The sequence below is a fragment of the Myripristis murdjan genome, chromosome 17, assembly GCF_902150065.1.
Source record: "Myripristis murdjan chromosome 17, fMyrMur1.1, whole genome shotgun sequence".
NCBI classification, from domain to species: Eukaryota; Metazoa; Chordata; class Actinopteri; order Holocentriformes; family Holocentridae; genus Myripristis; species Myripristis murdjan.
Window position 1 is genome coordinate 22,086,451 of NC_043996.1, and position 17,916 is coordinate 22,104,366.

At 42.5% G+C, this 17,916-nt stretch overlaps 1 protein-coding gene across 3 annotated transcripts in view; it reads left to right on the forward strand.

Moving 5' to 3' along the window:
• Positions 1–17,916, forward strand: part of agap3 (ArfGAP with GTPase domain, ankyrin repeat and PH domain 3) — a 125,663-nt gene that overhangs the window by 68,345 nt on the left and 39,402 nt on the right. For all 3 annotated transcript variants that reach the window (XM_030074030.1, XM_030074031.1, XM_030074028.1), the window contains exons 5-11: positions 1,076–1,217; positions 1,390–1,524; positions 4,503–4,630; positions 5,246–5,401; positions 10,420–10,503; positions 14,610–14,714; positions 16,566–16,737. In XM_030074030.1, the coding sequence (XP_029929890.1) occupies positions 1,076–1,217; positions 1,390–1,524; positions 4,503–4,630; positions 5,246–5,401; positions 10,420–10,503; positions 14,610–14,714; positions 16,566–16,737 (922 nt within the window). The remainder of the gene's footprint in view (positions 1–1,075; positions 1,218–1,389; positions 1,525–4,502; positions 4,631–5,245; positions 5,402–10,419; positions 10,504–14,609; positions 14,715–16,565; positions 16,738–17,916) is intronic.

The window sequence follows — 17,916 nt, forward strand, 5'->3', positions numbered from 1 at the left end:
GCGAGTTTAGGGAATAGAAATTACTTTGGCTCAGTTGTCAGCTGTCTGTATAATTAGCAACATAATTAAAGGCCTCCATTACATTCCCACACACAGGAGGCTGAGCATAGCTGAGGCTTTGAGGCTCTGTTTGCCATTCATTCCCCACAGGGGTCCACCTAGATGTGAAAACTCAATGAAGAACAGGGTGACACGGTTGAAAAGGGATCGCTTGATTGTCAGTGTTAGCCATACTCTGGGTTTTCCTTAGCCATTTTTTTTTAACAACTTAAGGTGTTTATAATTTACTTGTTTAACTCAAAGGGAAACCTCTCTTTTCCTCCATTATGAACTATACAGATACTGTGCATGTGTGTGATTAAGAAAATCCCAAGACTTTGGACCATGAAAGCAGTGGATATGTAAAAAAAAAACAAAAAAAAAAAAACAGATAAGGATTCAGTAGTAGTATTTGGTCATTCATTGATATTCTCTCTAGAAACCAGCAACTTTTGTCTTAAAACAAGATACTCAAAATGTAGGCGTTACTACACTGCCCCCTTCTGTCTCTATGTGGACCCTGAGTGTCAGTGGCTTCCAAACACAGAAAATCAGTAGTAATCTCTTTTTTCATGCCACTAAGAGAGCCATAATAACAGCAAACGTTATTCATTAAGTTTGACTAATTTGTTGATCCACTGAGATAGCATGAAAATAACAGTCCTGTTAATTCAAAAGTTTCATCGGGGAATGAATAACAGTTACATTTCAGGTAGTTCAGGAAATAAATATTAACTTTTGTGAGCCCTCTTGAAGCTGGCCCTTATATGTTTTCCATGCAAGGCCATGCAAGACAGAAGGCTGAAATATTAATGGGAAGGCGGTGCAAATGCTGAGCGTGTACTGTGCTGTCAAATAGTCGACTAATGCTGTCAATCCATGATGCCAAGACATTTTATGCACACCACAAGCGAATGCAGTTTTTCTTATGCAGGTGATTCAGTCTCAAACATTTGTGTGAACGTGCTCGCTCCTTAATGAGAAGACAGCTTGTGTTTTGCAGTGCTTGAACATGCCACCTCTGCTCTATCCTCAGTTTGCTGCCTGGGTGGATGCGGTGGTTTTTGTCTTCAGCCTGGAGGATGAGATCAGCTTCCAGACTGTGTACAATTACTTCTTGCGCCTATCAAGCTACAGGAACACAGCTGAGGTCCCCATGGTCCTCGTGGGAACACAAGGTGTTTTGCCTACAGCTGATATAAAGCCTTACCAAGACAGCGCTCTCCTCCATAACAGAACTGCATACTTAAACACTGGAAATCTGTTTTTGTTTTCATCACATCACAGTAAATTATATGATTGAGAGATGTTTTGGAGGTTACATATTGTTTTTGACTCATTTTCTCTCAGATGCCATCAGTGCTGCCAACCCCAGAGTGATTGATGACTCACGGGCCAGAAAGCTGTCAAATGACCTGAAACGCTCCACATACTATGAGACCTGCTCCACCTACGGCCTGAATGTGGAGAGAGTCTTCCAGGATGGTGAGAGGGGCCTGCATGGAAAACAAACTAGATACTGGCCTGAAAGGAGGCGGTATCTGCAGTATGAACATGACAGAAAGTTCAGAAAGTGGTAGACGTCACTCAGTTATCCCTACTAGCACCTGAGACCATTATAGCTTGTGAGGCACTGCACAGATTGGTTGTAGCAGAGTACATCATTTTTCAAAGATTACCAAGGTTGAATGAAGGTGGTTCACAGTATTTGCATATTATGAGGCTACACTCAAGGTAAAACCAAAATATGCAAAGGCTGTATATCTTCTCTCAAATACATCAAATTTGCACCAGGCTACCCACATTTCCAAAATTTAAACTTACCACCTTTTCACCATTTTCCAAGGGGCTGATTATTTTTTTTTGGAATGACTGTAGGTTACTTGCTGATATTTGGAAATAAGTACCAGAGCTGCTGGCCCAGCCAACGCGTCAGTATGTGAGGAAAAAGATATGAGCACAACTGGGACAGAAATTTTTCACCATCATCTTCTCAATTTAAGTCAGATGATCCAATTTGGACCATCTTGAATCAGTGCGGGATTCTCAAACAGTTCATCAGTCAAGTCTTCCTCCAGAGTTGCTGAGGATCCACTTGTCTTGGAACCTGGATCAGCATTTTCAACTCATTTTCATCTCAGCAACTTTCTTGTTTCACTCTGGTGGTTACAAGTGACTAGAATGGCTAGTTTGTGCTCAATTAGTTCAATAATTAGGGAGGTGAGAAATCTTGTCTCTTCAGCCCCAAGCTAATAATAAAATATTTGAGTGACTGCCAGCAACATTAATAATCCACCTGCCTTTGCATGCTTCTTTCAATTGGAGTGGAGGACATGCATAGAAATGAATATCCTCTACGGCTACGCTCTCTGCCAAACTGCTGTGATTGGCAGTGCAGTTTGTAAATACTGTCAAACATTAATGGTAGCACTTTATTTAACAGGGACATTCTCAATTAAATGAAATTAAATGTTTATGTCTTTTTGACAAATTCTACAGTTATTACTTGTAGGAGCCTAAATCATATGTATGATTACACACAATTAATTGTAGAGCCCTAAGCCAGACACCATTTAATATTCAGCTGCATAATAGGTGTAATACTTCTTTAATGTCTCATAATTAAAAGGATCAATTATCTGGAAACTCTGGGGCTTTCTCCTGAATCCACAACTGAAGTTATGAAACTGTCATTTGAAGACTCAACTGTTTCATCTAAAGCACGTTTCCCCTGAAGACTGCAGCGCTTCTGAAAGGCTGTCATCGCCTCACAAAACATCTGAATATGTAACACCGCGTTCACTTTGCATTTCATTGACTGTTGATGCGCAGGCACGTTGTCTTCCCTCCCTGCCTTAATTGCTTCCTGAAGCCCTATTTGAAATAATTAAAAGACATGAAGGAGTGCTCGCTGTCTGGAGAACTCACTCTGTATCACTCTCGCCCTCTCTCCCTATTTGCTATGCTGCAGCAGGCAGCTGCGCGATATAGTCCCAGCTGTCAGCACAACTTGAAATCATCTCTCTCTCCCTCACTGCTAATTCACATCACGCAGCCCTGAACAACACCTCCCTCCCGCTCCCTCACCCCACCCAGTCCCTCACTTGAGTGTGCTGTGAATTAAATGATGGGTTGCATCAACTGCATGGCAAATCAGGTCTCCTCAGATGGTGACAATAGTCTCATTTGGCTAACAGCACACCGTGAAGCTCAGTGAATGACAGACTAATTTTGCCAATGTCATATTGTATTATTATTTTCTTTGGAAATGGTGGCACCCTCTTCTCAGGAGATCTGTATAAGCTACCATATAGTATATTGTAGTATATTGTTTATTACCTGATTGGAAAACAAATGGTTTTGATTATGTGCTCATATGGCTCTGTTTTTGTGTTGGAGTTGGATTCAACTGCTTTGCTGAGCTTTATTCGCACTTAGGGTTATTATGTTGAATCTGATCTTAGTGTGCTGCTCGTCTGAAGGAAAAAAAGTTTTTGTTTGCACTGGCAAGCTGGATCAAGTTAGAATAGTGTCTGATGACAAATGGCAAATGGTCTGTTTCTGTAGTGCTTTTCTCTGCCTCTGATGTGTAAGTCTTTAAACATTGAAACAATATCTGTACCTGTGAAGGTGTCAGCATATAATACAATCATGTATAGCCAGGCTTTGTTTACAGCTGCCCTAAATGTAGCATTATCTAATATGTTCAGATGGAAAATAAATAAAATGTGGAAAATTCATTGAGTTAAAACATCCCACATGATGCAATAGCACCGACAATAAAATTTCATCAGTTTAGCATGCAATCCAGAGCAGTATGCATATATCCTCATGACCATGGGTGCAGCCCGCCCTGTTTTCTTAAAGGTGCCCAGTCTAGTTTGTGACCACTAGTGGCGCTATTGTGCACACTAGGAGAACCAGGTCCTGTTTTGTTTACATAACATGTACTTCAGCACTATGAACATGTGGGCGACACACTGCACACACCAATGTAAACAATGCAACTTTTAAAGCATGCAAAAAAAAAAAAAAAAAAAAAGGCTTCACAAATGTTTGAGGTCGGATTTGCTTTCAACATGTTCATTAGGCCTCAAGGACACACACAATGTGCATTTGTGAGACATTTTTTTAATTTAAACAAAATCCAGTGTGCTTACAGTGAAGCTGCATTGAATACCTTGAACTCTGATGTCAGGCTGAAGTGAGTCTCCCAGATAAATAACATGCACTGCAGGTTTGGCAGATTGGTCCATATCATTTCTTCTGAGATAATGCCAGTCACTTACTGTCACTCAGCCTAGTGCATTTCACAAAGTAACATAGTGTGACCACTTGTATAATTTTGCTGTCTATTCTCATGCCAGTGTATTTCTTTTAAAGCAAATTAATTCTGTCAAGGAAGTTTTAACAGGATTAATGTGCAAGCCTTTGATCTGTCACATTGTCACTCTCTCTTCTAGTTGCTCAGAAGGTTGTGGCCCTGAGGAAAAAGCAACAGCTTTCTATTGGTCCGTGCAAATCTCTCCCTAATTCTCCCAGCCACTCATCAGTCCCCGCTGCATCCATCCCCTCGGTTCACATTAATCAGGTAAGACTGGTTACCAATTAAACTCTGTTTACTTAGCGAAGATGTATTTACTCACGTTAGGGCTGGGCGCTATATTGATACTATGGAAATAGAAGGATGCAATTTTCTGAACTCATTAGTCTGTTGTAGCTGTTTCATTATGTGCCTCTCCCTGCTTGGTCATCATATCCACATTAATAATGATTTGTTGATCAAAATCTGTTGTATGCAAATATGTTATGAAAGCACCATTAGTCTACAAATGCCCACAGTATCATCAAAATATCCAGATTGAGGTATTTAGTAAAAGATATCATGATATTTGATTTTGTCCATATTGCCTGACCTTACTTTGCTCTCTTGTTGTTTCTGACAGTTTTACGTAGATTTACACCTTTTTTTCCCACTGCCTCTATTTGTGGTACAAAGGCTATGAATAGGACGTACCGTACTGAAATTTCCTGAATTGACCTGCTTATATGGCATTTGTTTTTATTCCCTCTCCTTTTCCCATTTCTGTTCTGGCTCTCACTCTGACTTTGATTGTCTTTTCTCTCTCTCTGTCTCTCCCTCTCTCTCTCTGTCTCTCTCTCCCTCTGATGCTGTTGGTTCCTCTTCATCTCTCTCCCTCCCCAGGCGGCCAACGGTGGGGGTGCATTCAGCGACTACTCCTCCTCTGTTCCCTCCACCCCCAGCATAAGTCAGCGGGAGATGCGCATTGAGACCATCGCTGCCTCCAACACGCCCACGCCCATCCGCAAGCAGTCAAAGCGCCGCTCCAACATTTTCACAGTAAGTATGCGGCAGCTGATGCAAAGCAACACCCACTCACACTACTAGAAGGCATACTGCCAAGCGCACTTTGTCCACCAGAGGGAGACAGGTAGCTCAAATCGTCATCCAAGCCACCTCTCCTGCCTCCGATGCAGGCACAAAAGTGTCTTGTACACACAGCACAATGGGCAAAGGAGAAAAACAACTTTATAGACCCTTCCCCTCCTAGAAACAAAAAACAAAAACTAAAAAAAAAAAAAAAAAAAAAAAAAAAAACTTTCTCTAAAAGCAAATATCAAAGCTAAGCACTGTGGAAAAAAAAATGTCAGCTCTTTTTATGTACTTACTGTTTTCTAATTGGAAATAAATGCACAAGGGTTAAGTTGCTCATCTTGCTCATAACAAACTGGGCCCTCTGCTCTGTCTAAATCTTTGGCCTCCCTCCCCCCTACCCTTCTTATTTTTACTAGATCCTTTCTTTGCAGTGACTTCCCTTTGAGGGGAACGAAGGCAGCACCCCGCCAATGCCACTTCTTCTGCCCGGCCATACTAAACTAAAAGCCAGAGCCAGACCTGTGGCCTGTTTACACGCTACTAATAATGCATGCTCGCACTCTCCTCCACCCCCACCCCCGAGATCCCAGATAGCCTTGCTCTAACAGCCGCTAACCTGCAAGCTAAACTCCCCAGCCGTCTCCCCTTTAGTCCAGTCCCTTCTCTGGCCCTAATGTAATCTTGACTCCCAAGATTGACCACCACATCCCCTTATAGTGTACCTCCCAAACCCCTGTCTGCCCGCTCTCTCCCCCATGTCCTGTCGTATTTGCCCTTTGCTCTAACCAATAGTGTATGTGTGCACTAACCAGTCTACTTTCCTCAGCTGTCCTCCTAAGCTTGTCTTTTACTTGTAGCCTCTGCCCTCTTCTTCCACCCAGCCTCTTGTCCCCTTTCCTCCTCTCTGCTCCCATACCAACCTTCTCTGCTGTTCCTCCCTAACTCCACTGCCCCCTCCTCCCCTCTAAAACGTCCCTTCAACCTGTCTTCCTTCACCTATCCCCTCTGCCTCCCCTCTGACCTCCCATGTCCTACCTCAGCCTCTCTCTCTCCCCCTCTCTGACTAACTCCCTCTCTAACCCCAACCTCCTATTTCCCCCCCTTCTATTTCTCCTACTGCCTCCACCCTCTCCCCAGCTGCTGAGGGAGCCGCAGGCTTGTGGCGCCCCGAGCAGTGCAGGCTGTGTGCTAGCTCCCCTTGTTCTCTCCCTTCCCCTCCCTGCTAGGTAGTGACTAACCATGTCCACCAGAGAAATGAGCCTCTCCCCGTCCGCGTCATGGAGATGCCGAAGCACGCCACCTACCCAGTGTGGGTGCCGGAGTGGCAAGCCGAGCGGGAGTTTCAGCTCATGACCTTCTGAGGAGCAGCGAGTGGGAGGGAGGAGGAGGGTGGATGCGGAAAGGGGAGGGTGAGGGATTAAAGGAGGAGGAGGAGGAGGAGGAGGAGGCGGAGGAAGGGGCGGAGGTTTAACGGGGTGATGTCAACATTTCTTCAGTGACACTTGAAGAGTGCAATGGGATAAAGAGAGGAAGACTTGCAGTGCCAACTTTTTTCATTTTTTGCCGTTTTTACAAAAGAAAGGCGACATAGCAGCATCAACCGAATAATGTCAAAGCTATCCATTTCCTCGCTTTGTCAGTCTCTAAAAATGGATTAATTTCTCTGTAAAAGTACAAGCTCTCCAAAAGTCCGGCTACTCACTGATGCTTGGCAGGTCAGCATTCAAAAACCTGTCATTTTCTAACCACACTCTTGTAAGTAATACACTTTTCTGTTTATTTTTGGGAGTTTCAAGAAAGGTCAGAAGGAAAATATGCCTTAATGTCATCAGTAGACAAACTTTGACAGATTTCTTCAAAAGGAACAGTATCAGATTCACTTTAACCATACACACTCAATATTTCATTCTAAAATTGCAGATGGCAAAAATACTGAAGGAAACATTTACACTCCAGGTGTAGTTTGGACGATAAAAGTCATATTTGCCACTTGCATATTAGTGTTATCATGGCACTGGCACTGGGACTCTTGAAATCTAGAAAATGAATTTATGATTTATTGATTTATCACTGTTGGAGAGTAAAAATCAGATTGCATCTGAGGTCAGATTATTGCCCCGATTTATTTTGACTACAGTCACATTAGACAAGAACTCAGTTTCTTTGAAAAGCCCCTTGAATTAGTGGAGGTGAGTCTGTCTTCATACTGCAGTAGTTGGGCCATTTCTTTAAAAAATAAAATAAAACTTAGCTTTACTATGAAAGACGTTGGTTTACCACTCCGTCTTTTCACCATCCTCACCAATCAATTCCACCAGTCACAGTCATTTCAAGCCAGTTTCTACCATACCTATCCTTGGCCACTAGGTGTCAGCACACTACACATTATTTTTTCCTAGTGCTTCCATGGTCAAGTAACTGTAAAGAGTAGGTTTTGTAATCTGTCTGAGGTTTCCTGAGGTCTTCAGGATGTCTGTCCCTTTTTGTGCTGAAAAGCACACTCTTGAGGAATTTAGATGAACATTTTGGCATTTTTTATACTTCATTCCATCCCCACTCTTTCATATTCATAAAACGCATTTATTATTGTCTGCTATTTTCCCATTCCATATTTTTAGTCCTTTGAGTTGTTACTGGATCTCCACGTATGAAACAAAACAAAAAACAAAAACAAAAAAAAAAATAACCATCTGAAATGTTTTTTAATATTTGCAGATTTGTGCTTCTGTTTCCAACCTTTCTTCAACAAAAAGGGCTTTCCAACTCCTTCCGAATTAGAAGAGCATGATGGTTTTAAAAAAAGAGTCCCCCTGCTTTGCCAATCCTAATAGAGAGGAGATAATTGATTGAGGACTTAAGCTTGTTGCTGCTTTACCCTTAGTGCTGTATTGCATTCAGGGTAATGCATAGAACATGTGCTATATGGAAAACCGTAGGACTTTGCGTCTAACGCAACCTAAAGACGAGCCCGTTTTCAAGTTGATTGTGTGGGCTCACAGTAGACTGTCAGATACTGCGAAGTGAGACAGACTGTAGGGACTCTTCTGGAAATGCCCCGTCCACCCCGACCCCTCGTTCAAAACATCCCATACAAACACTGTACAGTCAAGTCACTCTTGGAACTGTTATCCAACCACCCAAAGGACAAACCCCTTCCTTACATGACATCACACTGCCTTTTGCCATAAATGAGGACTCAAGGACTAGAGGTGCCAAGTACACTCAGTTGTGTTTTTCTGTTCCTTTAAGATTTTCTACATTCACGTGATCAGTTTTATTTGATTCCTATTTATTTTCCAGGAAAAGTCTTTGAATGGAACTGAAAATGTGGTATATATGTACTTTCTTTGAGGTATTTTAGATAGAGTGACTATGGGTAGTTTTATGAAGGCCTTCATAAAAAATCAGGGTAGTGTGTCAGGGTGTTGAGGTATTAAAGAGAGATTATACTGAGAGTAAATAACAAATGAAACTGGGTTGCACCGACTTGTATGAATGTAGTTACGCTTAATTTTCCTTTTCAATTTTGAGTTATCTCTCCACATTCCATTGTTAATATTCATTTTTTAAATTTATTTTCCCTTCTTTTCAGTTTAATTTTGGTACAGAGATTATGAACTATTGCATAATCGCTTTTCTATCATGAACGGGTTGACAAAATATAGACTGCTGTATATCTTGTATTGTATTTTATTTACAATGGTACTCTATAAAAAAGTATTACATACATATAAGAAATATATGAAATAATGCCTTTATTGTCCATCCTATATTTTGTGGGAACTGCAATGTTTGGCTCAATCTGTTGAATATTTTGAAGTGAACCTGTGACTTGCTTTGTATGGTGTCTGTATAGAAGTTACAAAAAAAATCATCATAAAAAAAATAAAATGTTGGAAAAAATATAAAACCAGAGTTGGTTTACTTGAACTCAGACTCTACCTCTCTCCATTGATGATTGGACATTGCTCATGTTCTGAGTGAGACCATAAACACTCATGTCTGTCCCTACCTCTACCTCATTTACTTATTCGTGTCTGGGGGGAAACTTTATTTTCAAATGATTTATTTTCATGAAATATGTTTAATATGACAAATTTCTTCTCCACAGCCACGACCAGCAACTTGAAATGTTTTTTTTTTGTTTGTTTGTTTGTTTGTTTTTTTGGTTGCATTTTAACTTGTTGTGGTATTGTTGCTACTGGCCTTCCTAACCCTAACACTTACAAATGTTTGACTGCATGCCTGATGTCCCTCCAGGTTTTACAGGTTGCAGGTCGAAGGAAACTACATGCACTGACGTCTCCTGTAAAATAACCATTTTGCCCTCTCTCCCTCTAACGTTTTATTCACTTTGACTTTTATTTACTGTGCTACAAAAGCCCTTGTCAGTACATCTATGAAAAAGGGCACAGGTGGACCTACAGTGGGTATAGCAGGTGGTCTGCAGGTCCACTAAAGACCCTCTCTGGGTCTGAAACAGAGGGAAGGATCTCCCAGTGGTTTTCAGGGCTGAGTCATGACTCAATGTGTGGTTGTCTTTGGTCTCCTCTGTGTTGAGATGGTCTTCTGTGTCTAGTGTGGTCTTGGTTTGGTCTATTTTTTATTTTGTTAATTTTATTTATTTATTTTTTTATACTTGCACGTCAGTGTTACTGCTGTTTGTTCCGCTGGTCTGCTTGTCTGTTGATTTCAAGCTTCTTTGAGACTTTTATTTTGCAATGTCGAGTCTCTCACAGTACCGCAAACAGCACTCAAACACGAACCCTCACCCCCCTGGCCTCCTTTCCCACACTTTATACACACACACACACATGCACAGAAGCACACCCGCACACACACACACACACTCACACACTCACACACACACACACACACACACACACACGCACTCCCATGCTCACCTCACTCCCCACTCCCCTCTCTGCCTCTGCGTTAATGTCTCGCTTCAGTTACTGACTGACTCTCTTGTTTTCTTGCAGTCACGGAAAGCCAGTGAACAAGCAAAGAGCGTTGACAGTAAAACAGACAGCATAGGCAGTGGAAGGGCCATACCTATCAAACAGGTGAGTGTTTTTCTAATCGTTTATCTACAGCACTAATAGTTAGCTGGGTAAGTATAATATCTTTCTCTTTCTCTGTTTTCTCTCTGTTAATGTAGTATTTATGATTTGTTCACAAAGGCTGGACTGTTGTTCAGGCTGCCGGGCAAGACCACACTCTCTCTAACCAGTAGATGGCGACATAACACAACAATACAACCACATCAGCAGTGCACGTGCAGCCGAGTACAGATGAGACACAAGGATGGGAGATGTGAGAATAGTATCAGAAAGCACATTAGCAAAGTAAATTTCCTGTTTGTATAAATCACACATTTGCCAGGTGAAATACTGATTTTTATTAATAATACAATGCAATATGAATCATGGCCAGTGGGGAAACGTGTCCTGCCAGAATCGTAAATCATAATTAACTGAAGAATGCAATAGATATTGTCTTTAACCTCTCGACTGAGAGTAGCTGCTTTTTGAGTTGTATCTCAGTATTATCCACTGCATGTTTTGCTTTGTGCACTGATTATGTATTTAAAGATAGTGTCAAAATGCCAATGCTCTTTTATTGTTTCATATTTAATATCTTAATAAACACTGAACAGGTAGAACAAAGCATCTTAACTCTCCCTACAATGCTACATGGATTTTTTTACATCCTCTGAGCCTGGAGTAATATGTGTCCTAACTACTTTAGAATAGTTAATTTTTTTTTCCCATTTGATTTTTGCCAGTATTCTCTCCATTTCTTTAAAAGTAAGAGTTGTGCTAGGCAGGTAATCCAGAGCAGTGAATTATACATCCGAGCAAGTGCCATTTCCAAAGGTCTAACTGCAACCGAAGGAGAAGTAATTGACACCCTGATTACTATTCACTCGTGATTATGTGAGGGCTTTCAAGATGGGTCAGCATCCCTATATTATCCTCTTTACCTGCAAATCGTCGGAATGGTCAAAGATAATGTCCTTTTTGAAAAAATGTTAAGCCAAGCCTTCTCACTCTCTTCTTTTTCCAGTAAAAATTGCCAAGGCTCTGGCCAGGTGCACTCATGGCTGGACGATGCTTCCAAGCCCTTCCACTCAATCAGCAAATATCGCTTTTAGGGAACAACAATTAAAAATCCTCTGCGTCTGTTGATGCATCTGTTTACGGTGTCAAATGTTAATATAAAAAGTGTGAGGAATGGATAGATGCACGGCTGAATCTTGAGCGAAGGAGTGTATGTTAGGGTTATATTTGTGCAGTGAGTTCATAAAAACACTCACAGGTTTTAGAACAGAATAGAAACTTTTTCATTCGATTTCGGCAAATGATTCAGGTTTCTGTGAGGATTAGTGCAACTGCCTCTGATAGGTCTGAGGCTTTCAGCAGGCACAGGTGAGCAGGAGAAATCAGAAAGAATCCCCTTTAAGCAATCTTTACAGTAAACTCCCCCCATTATTCTCCAATAGATTAGGGGGGGAACCGCCTTCTGAAGTCAGGGGCCCATTTCCCTGGGTATCGTAGCAACTTTGGACAATAAGATAAGAGCAACAGCCATTCCCCTTTACCCACAAAGGGGTTTTTGGTCAGGGGGGAGTTAGCTGGAGGTGGGAGGATGTATATGGGGCCTTTGGGGTGTGTGTGTGTGTGTGTGTGTGTGTGTGTAGGGGGGCAACTAGCTGATCTGCAGGCCAGTCAAATGCACAATCAAGAAGATCAAAGTGTCAATGTGGGCTTAATTACCACTCCAGCCCCCCTCACCCCCCAAACCCCACAACTTCCACCCCTCCCTATTGGGGCAAATTACACACTGTCATGTCCCCCTCCCCTGCTCCTACCCCGTCCCATCTATAAAAATACCGAGTAAGGATAACAATGTACTCACTGCTGAGGAGCTGCCAACACTGGGCTTTTCTTCTTGAGCCCCCCCACCCCTCTTTTTTCCCCCCCTTGCTCTCTGGTCTGTCACAAAAGGCCAGCCTATCACTCAGCCACAGTGGCAGGATGCAGCTTTTCTCCTAGTGCTTTCACAATAGAAGGGAGAGACACTATCTCCGCTCTGTAGATATGACAATTGCCTGGACACAGAGAGCGCGTCTGACGATCAGCCTGTTTCCTTATGTCGTGCAGGCTGCGCACCGTGATCTCTTTTTGTGTGTGTGTGTGTGTGAGTGTGTGTGTGTGTTTCTGTTTGTCAGTGTTGGAGAGTGCCGGTGGTGAGTGGGAGGCAGAAAGCTCTGCGCATGTTGCCTTTTGTCAGAAAGTGTTAAATTATTATTTCCACCAAACTCTCATCAAGAACACCGCTGCTCAATGAATCCACTTTGGCAAACAATAAAACAATCACGCTAAATGATCTTAAATCACCGTGTAAGGTTTAATTACTGAGAGTGACACAGTTTATGTGTGATTTATTGCAGCCGTGATAGGCCAGCATTCAAATGCAAGTGAAAAATTAGTCCATACATCTAAAGATTTTCACATTATTGTTTTTGTACATTTATTGATCTGCTTTAACACCCCTGATAAATTTATGAGGCCTCCACGCTGATTGTGTGTATAGATTTGTGTATGCTTCAATAAGGCCACAAGATAAGCAACATATTTGCTTGTAAAACATGCATTATGAAATTGCCAGAGGCCCTCTAACTGGATCATTTGCTTTGTATGATTAGAAAACCATTTAAAAGTGTTTACAGTTCTTTTATTGACCAAATTGTGAGCGGTACGGGCAGTTGGCAACAATCTATTGGAGAACATGATTTTTAAAAATGGTTCTTCCTGAAACATTAATAAAAGTACCAATATCTGAAAAAAAAAAATCAATTAACTACAGCTTTCTCACATAAAAAAATACGTGTAAATTTAGCTCTTATTTCTTAGTCAGTTTAGTCAACAAGTTGTTCTTCATTTGTCTGGGATCTTCAAAATAAAAAGTCAAGCTTTAGCAACAAGTAGTTAGAAATATTGACCCTTGTGTGTTAAACATGTTTCCAATAGAATACTACTTTTGATCTGGGAAAGATAGCACTCCGGAAACATTATTCTGTGCTGCCTCTGTAAATTTTTGTGAGCCTTAATGTTTGGGTAATGATTAGAGTCCCGCTTCACACAGGGTTGTGCACAGGCAGGTATATAATAGGACATAAAAAGTTCCACAGTCTGGGCCCCAGCATGCGACCAGGAGTCAGGAGTCAGCCCTCCAGATCAAGCAGGGTTAGGATTAGGATGATTGTCAGCAAACAGCCTGGTGCCCAGGTCACCGAGGGTCAGCTCTTCCTGATGTGTTAATCAGGATTAAAGCCCTGTAGGATGGGCCTGGCTAGCAAAACAGAGCCCCCCTCAGCCCCCCTTTTTACCACACATACACACACACACACACACAAACCCTGGCTGCAAAAGCACAAACATTCCCCCCACTTAATCCCCTAATTAAGCGTGCCCCTCCTCAATCCTTAACCCCAGAGAGCCTCCTGGCCCTAGCACTCAGCGTTTGGTCACCTCCAGCAGAGGAACTGCATTGTTTACCGGTGGATTTACTCAGCAGATAAGGAAACCATCTGAGACCCTTAAAGGCCCCAGAAGATAAAGTATAATAGAAAGAGAGCTGATTGAGCTTTGAAGAGGGGAGATCACACTCCCTAATCCCAGGATTGAGAGGTCTTCCAGAGTTCGGCATGTTATGTGTATGAATGCAGGGAGGAGGTCTGGCAAATTGGATTGTCTCACTTTCTGAATGGACACAGTTTCAGAGGAACCTGGCCAGCTATTAAAGTTCAAGTTATCGCCATACAAAAACTGCCTTATTTTTAACCCGTGAGCCATCATGTTGTAACTAAGAATGAAGGGTGAGCGGCTAGAGATAAAGACAATTATATTCTCACGTCTCCTGCCATGTGACACTGTTATCTGTACTTCATATGTGTACTGACGCCATAATTGACACTTTAACTAACCTTTTGTTTACTCTGTGACATACTATCGCAATGCAAATAGACGTAATGAACATAACAAAGCTATAATAATTACCATAATAGGGGCTGTTTTATAGTATTTAATGACTGCATTGGCCCATATCTTCCACCATGCTGTTCGTAACAGCGGTTATGCTCACCATGATGCTTTATCTCTTACAGGGAATCCTTTTGAAGCGAAGTGGCAAGTCCCTCAACAAGGAGTGGAAAAAGAAATACGTCACACTGTGTGATAATGGCGTCCTCACTTACCACCCCAGTTTACATGTGAGTCTCCACGCTTCTTTCCCAATCGGCCCTGTGTATTTTGTTGTACTTCTGTTTGGACACTAGGGTGCCGTAGGTTTTAAAACAGGACTTTTTCAGCCACTGAGCAGTGATTCTCTTGATCTCAATTACATTCACCGCTGCTGCACTGAATTGAAATGCAACCATACAGGTTTATGATTTCCCAGCTACAGAGACACAGAGCATTATCCCTGTATGGAGCGGCTATGTTAGCCAGCCCTGTGACTGTAGTGGTGGGGATGAAGGGACGGGGTGTCCTAGTGGTCATCTCTGCCCCCCCGTGGTGCCCATCCCTGGCGCTGGCTAATGGAGACATGGCTGCGCTGCTGCGTGCCCGCCGCGCCCAGACACCACGCTGGCTTGTATTTATAATGGTTCTCACCGCATGGCAGCAGAGCCTGACCAGCCTCCCACATCCATCTTTGTCAGAATCCCGCTGGGCCGCTAATACCTCTTAAACACTCGGCTGGCTGGCAGCAGACAGCTCAGGAGCCCGGCACCACATACAGAAATGCCCTGCCCGTCTTCCACCAACTCCCTTTAATCCTCCCCATCACTCTCACTCAGTCTTCTCACCCCCCCGCCCCTCCTTGGCTTACAGATCTATCCCACGTTTGGAAAGTTCAGTCAATCTGAAATTCTGAAAATATTTTATTAGTGACTTCAGCAGCAGCGTTACAAATGACACAACTCAAACTTTGACACTGAACACATCGCCAACATTTATGGATGCGATCTCCACGTGTGGCCTTGTTGTATTGACAGTGCGTTAGCGCTTTAATTTACAAGCCGTTATTAGCAGTGCAGTGTAGCGCTACAGTAATGTATGTAAATGACTGAACAGGCTATCTCTTGATCATTATAGCTATTACAGGTCATCGGGGCAATCTATGAATCTATGAATCTGTTGACTTACCGAGGGAGGTGAAATAGGAGAGACAGTTACATTAGTACCATAACAGCTCAAACCCATTCTGAGCAGTGGAGCAGAGAAAGAGTAAGAAAGCAAGGGAGAAGGGAAAGAGAAAGAGAGGGAGGGAGAAAAGGAGAGAGAGAGAGAGAGGGAGAGAGAGAGAGGGAGGGAGGCAGACAGAGAGTGGAAGAGGGGAACCTTTAATTTCGCAGTCAGCCAAGCCATCCACACAATCACCTTCTGTTAATTCTATCTGCTACATCAATTAAATTGTTTGTAGAAACTAATTGAATGTGGCTTAATCACACATCTTAATAGCTTTGCACGCTTCGATCTGGCTGTTAATTCCAGCAATAAAATGAAATGAGAGCGCTCACTGGGTAATTAGCGAGGAGGCTTGGGAAAGAAATGAGTGCTTTATGACACGGTAATAAAGCAGAGGAGCCGGTGGGGGGACGGCAAAGGCCGAGCTCGCCTCTATCTGGGTCGTTTTTCTGCTGAGCCCAATGATTTTCACCTTGGCTTCCCACATTTGGGTGGGAGTCGCTTTAAACCAAATCAAATGGCCAAATTGAAAGAGAATGAGACTGTTTGCATTCATTAAGCCTAACATCTCTCTATCTGGAGGGATGGCGTGGGCACAGGTGATGTATAATGGTTCTACAGTCATTTTGCACGATCACACACCCTCCATGTACTTAGTGGGGATGGTCTGAGATGGCTTGTGACTAGTGGAGATGGAAATTGAATAGTGTTTTAATTTGTTGTTCCTCCATAATTCCCGGATTGTTGTTAGTCTACTTAGTGAATAATCAGTAGAGGAAATATGTGGAAATATTTGGAATCTCACTCGTGCAGACTTTTGATTGTCCGCTGTATACTTTTGTCATAAAAGTTTGTTTGTTTGTTTGCTTCAGGACTACATGCAGAACGTGCACGGGAAGGAGATCGACTTGCTGAGGACAACGGTCAAGGTCCCGGGCAAGCGGCCGCCCAGAGCGGTGGCCACTGTTGCCCCTACAGCAAGTCCCAAAACCAACGGACTGACGAAGGACCGCAGCACCTTGCAGCTGGGCATAGGAAGCACAGGTAAGAGTCCTCACCTCATTATAACCCCGAAGGCTGGATCTACACCAGCTTCAGTACTTCTGCAGTTTGAAATACTTCCTTTATTTCTCTAAACCCTCCTGCAGACACAGTTTACCAAGTTAATTTTCCAGTAGATGATTGTTTCATTTGTAAACCCTTTTGGATTTGAGTCAAGACTTGTAGTGCTAAAAGCAATAATGACAATGTTTAATTTTTTATTTAAAAATTGGAAAAGATGGTAGGTAAAGAGGCATGTCACGTATTTCATGTACCACCCAAAGGAATAAACAATTAGCAGGTAAGCTATCTAATGGTTGCACAATGTAGCTTTTTATTACTGTATTCATTTTGTATCTCTTTAGTTTGTGATTAATCATAAAAATGGGTCCCAACAGGTTCATTACCTACTTTCCATATATTTCATTAATGCAAATTAGCTGCCACATAGTATACACAGTGATGACTTAATGAGCGCGTATGAGAAATCTATTAGTTTCCTAAATTACTAAACAGGGAATTTAAAAATGGTACCGTGCTTAAATATGCCACCTTAAGGAAATTATCACATGAAAAAATCATTGTTTATCCTGGCCTATTACAAAGCTGTAAGGCTGACCTATTTAATTTTCACCCTCCAAGGTATTATGGGTACAGTAACAAAGACCAGTTTGATCTTAAGGTTCAGGGTTTTCCACCTTTCAGCTTTAAAAATAGAGCGATCCACCGAGCAAACCTCACCACTGCAGGCTGGAGAGAGCAAGTCTGGCATCCTTACAGAGGCGAAGCCAGTGATTGGATTTAGGGGTTAAGATTAAGAGTAATTAATACTAATTAGCAAAGTGATCCCCAGAGGGAGATGGGGTCCTTCACTGGCTGTGAAACGGGAACAGTGTTTCCATCGCTCAGCCTAAAGCTAATTGGCTGAGAGTGGGTACACTGCCAAAGAGCGGTCAGCAGGGACTACCAGCACTGTCCAGGCCAGTCACTGTCAGACCTGGCCAAGGTGCTACCACCACTCCACCGGTGAACGGGTTAATCAGTCAAAAGCAGAGAAGATGTAGGAGTTTACAGAGCAAAGGACGCAGGGTGGAGGTTGTTCCAACCCACAAACAATTAACCTTGAGTGGTGGATAGAGGGGAGTCATCAGGGCAGAGAAAGACCTGCTTCAGGGGGCCTGA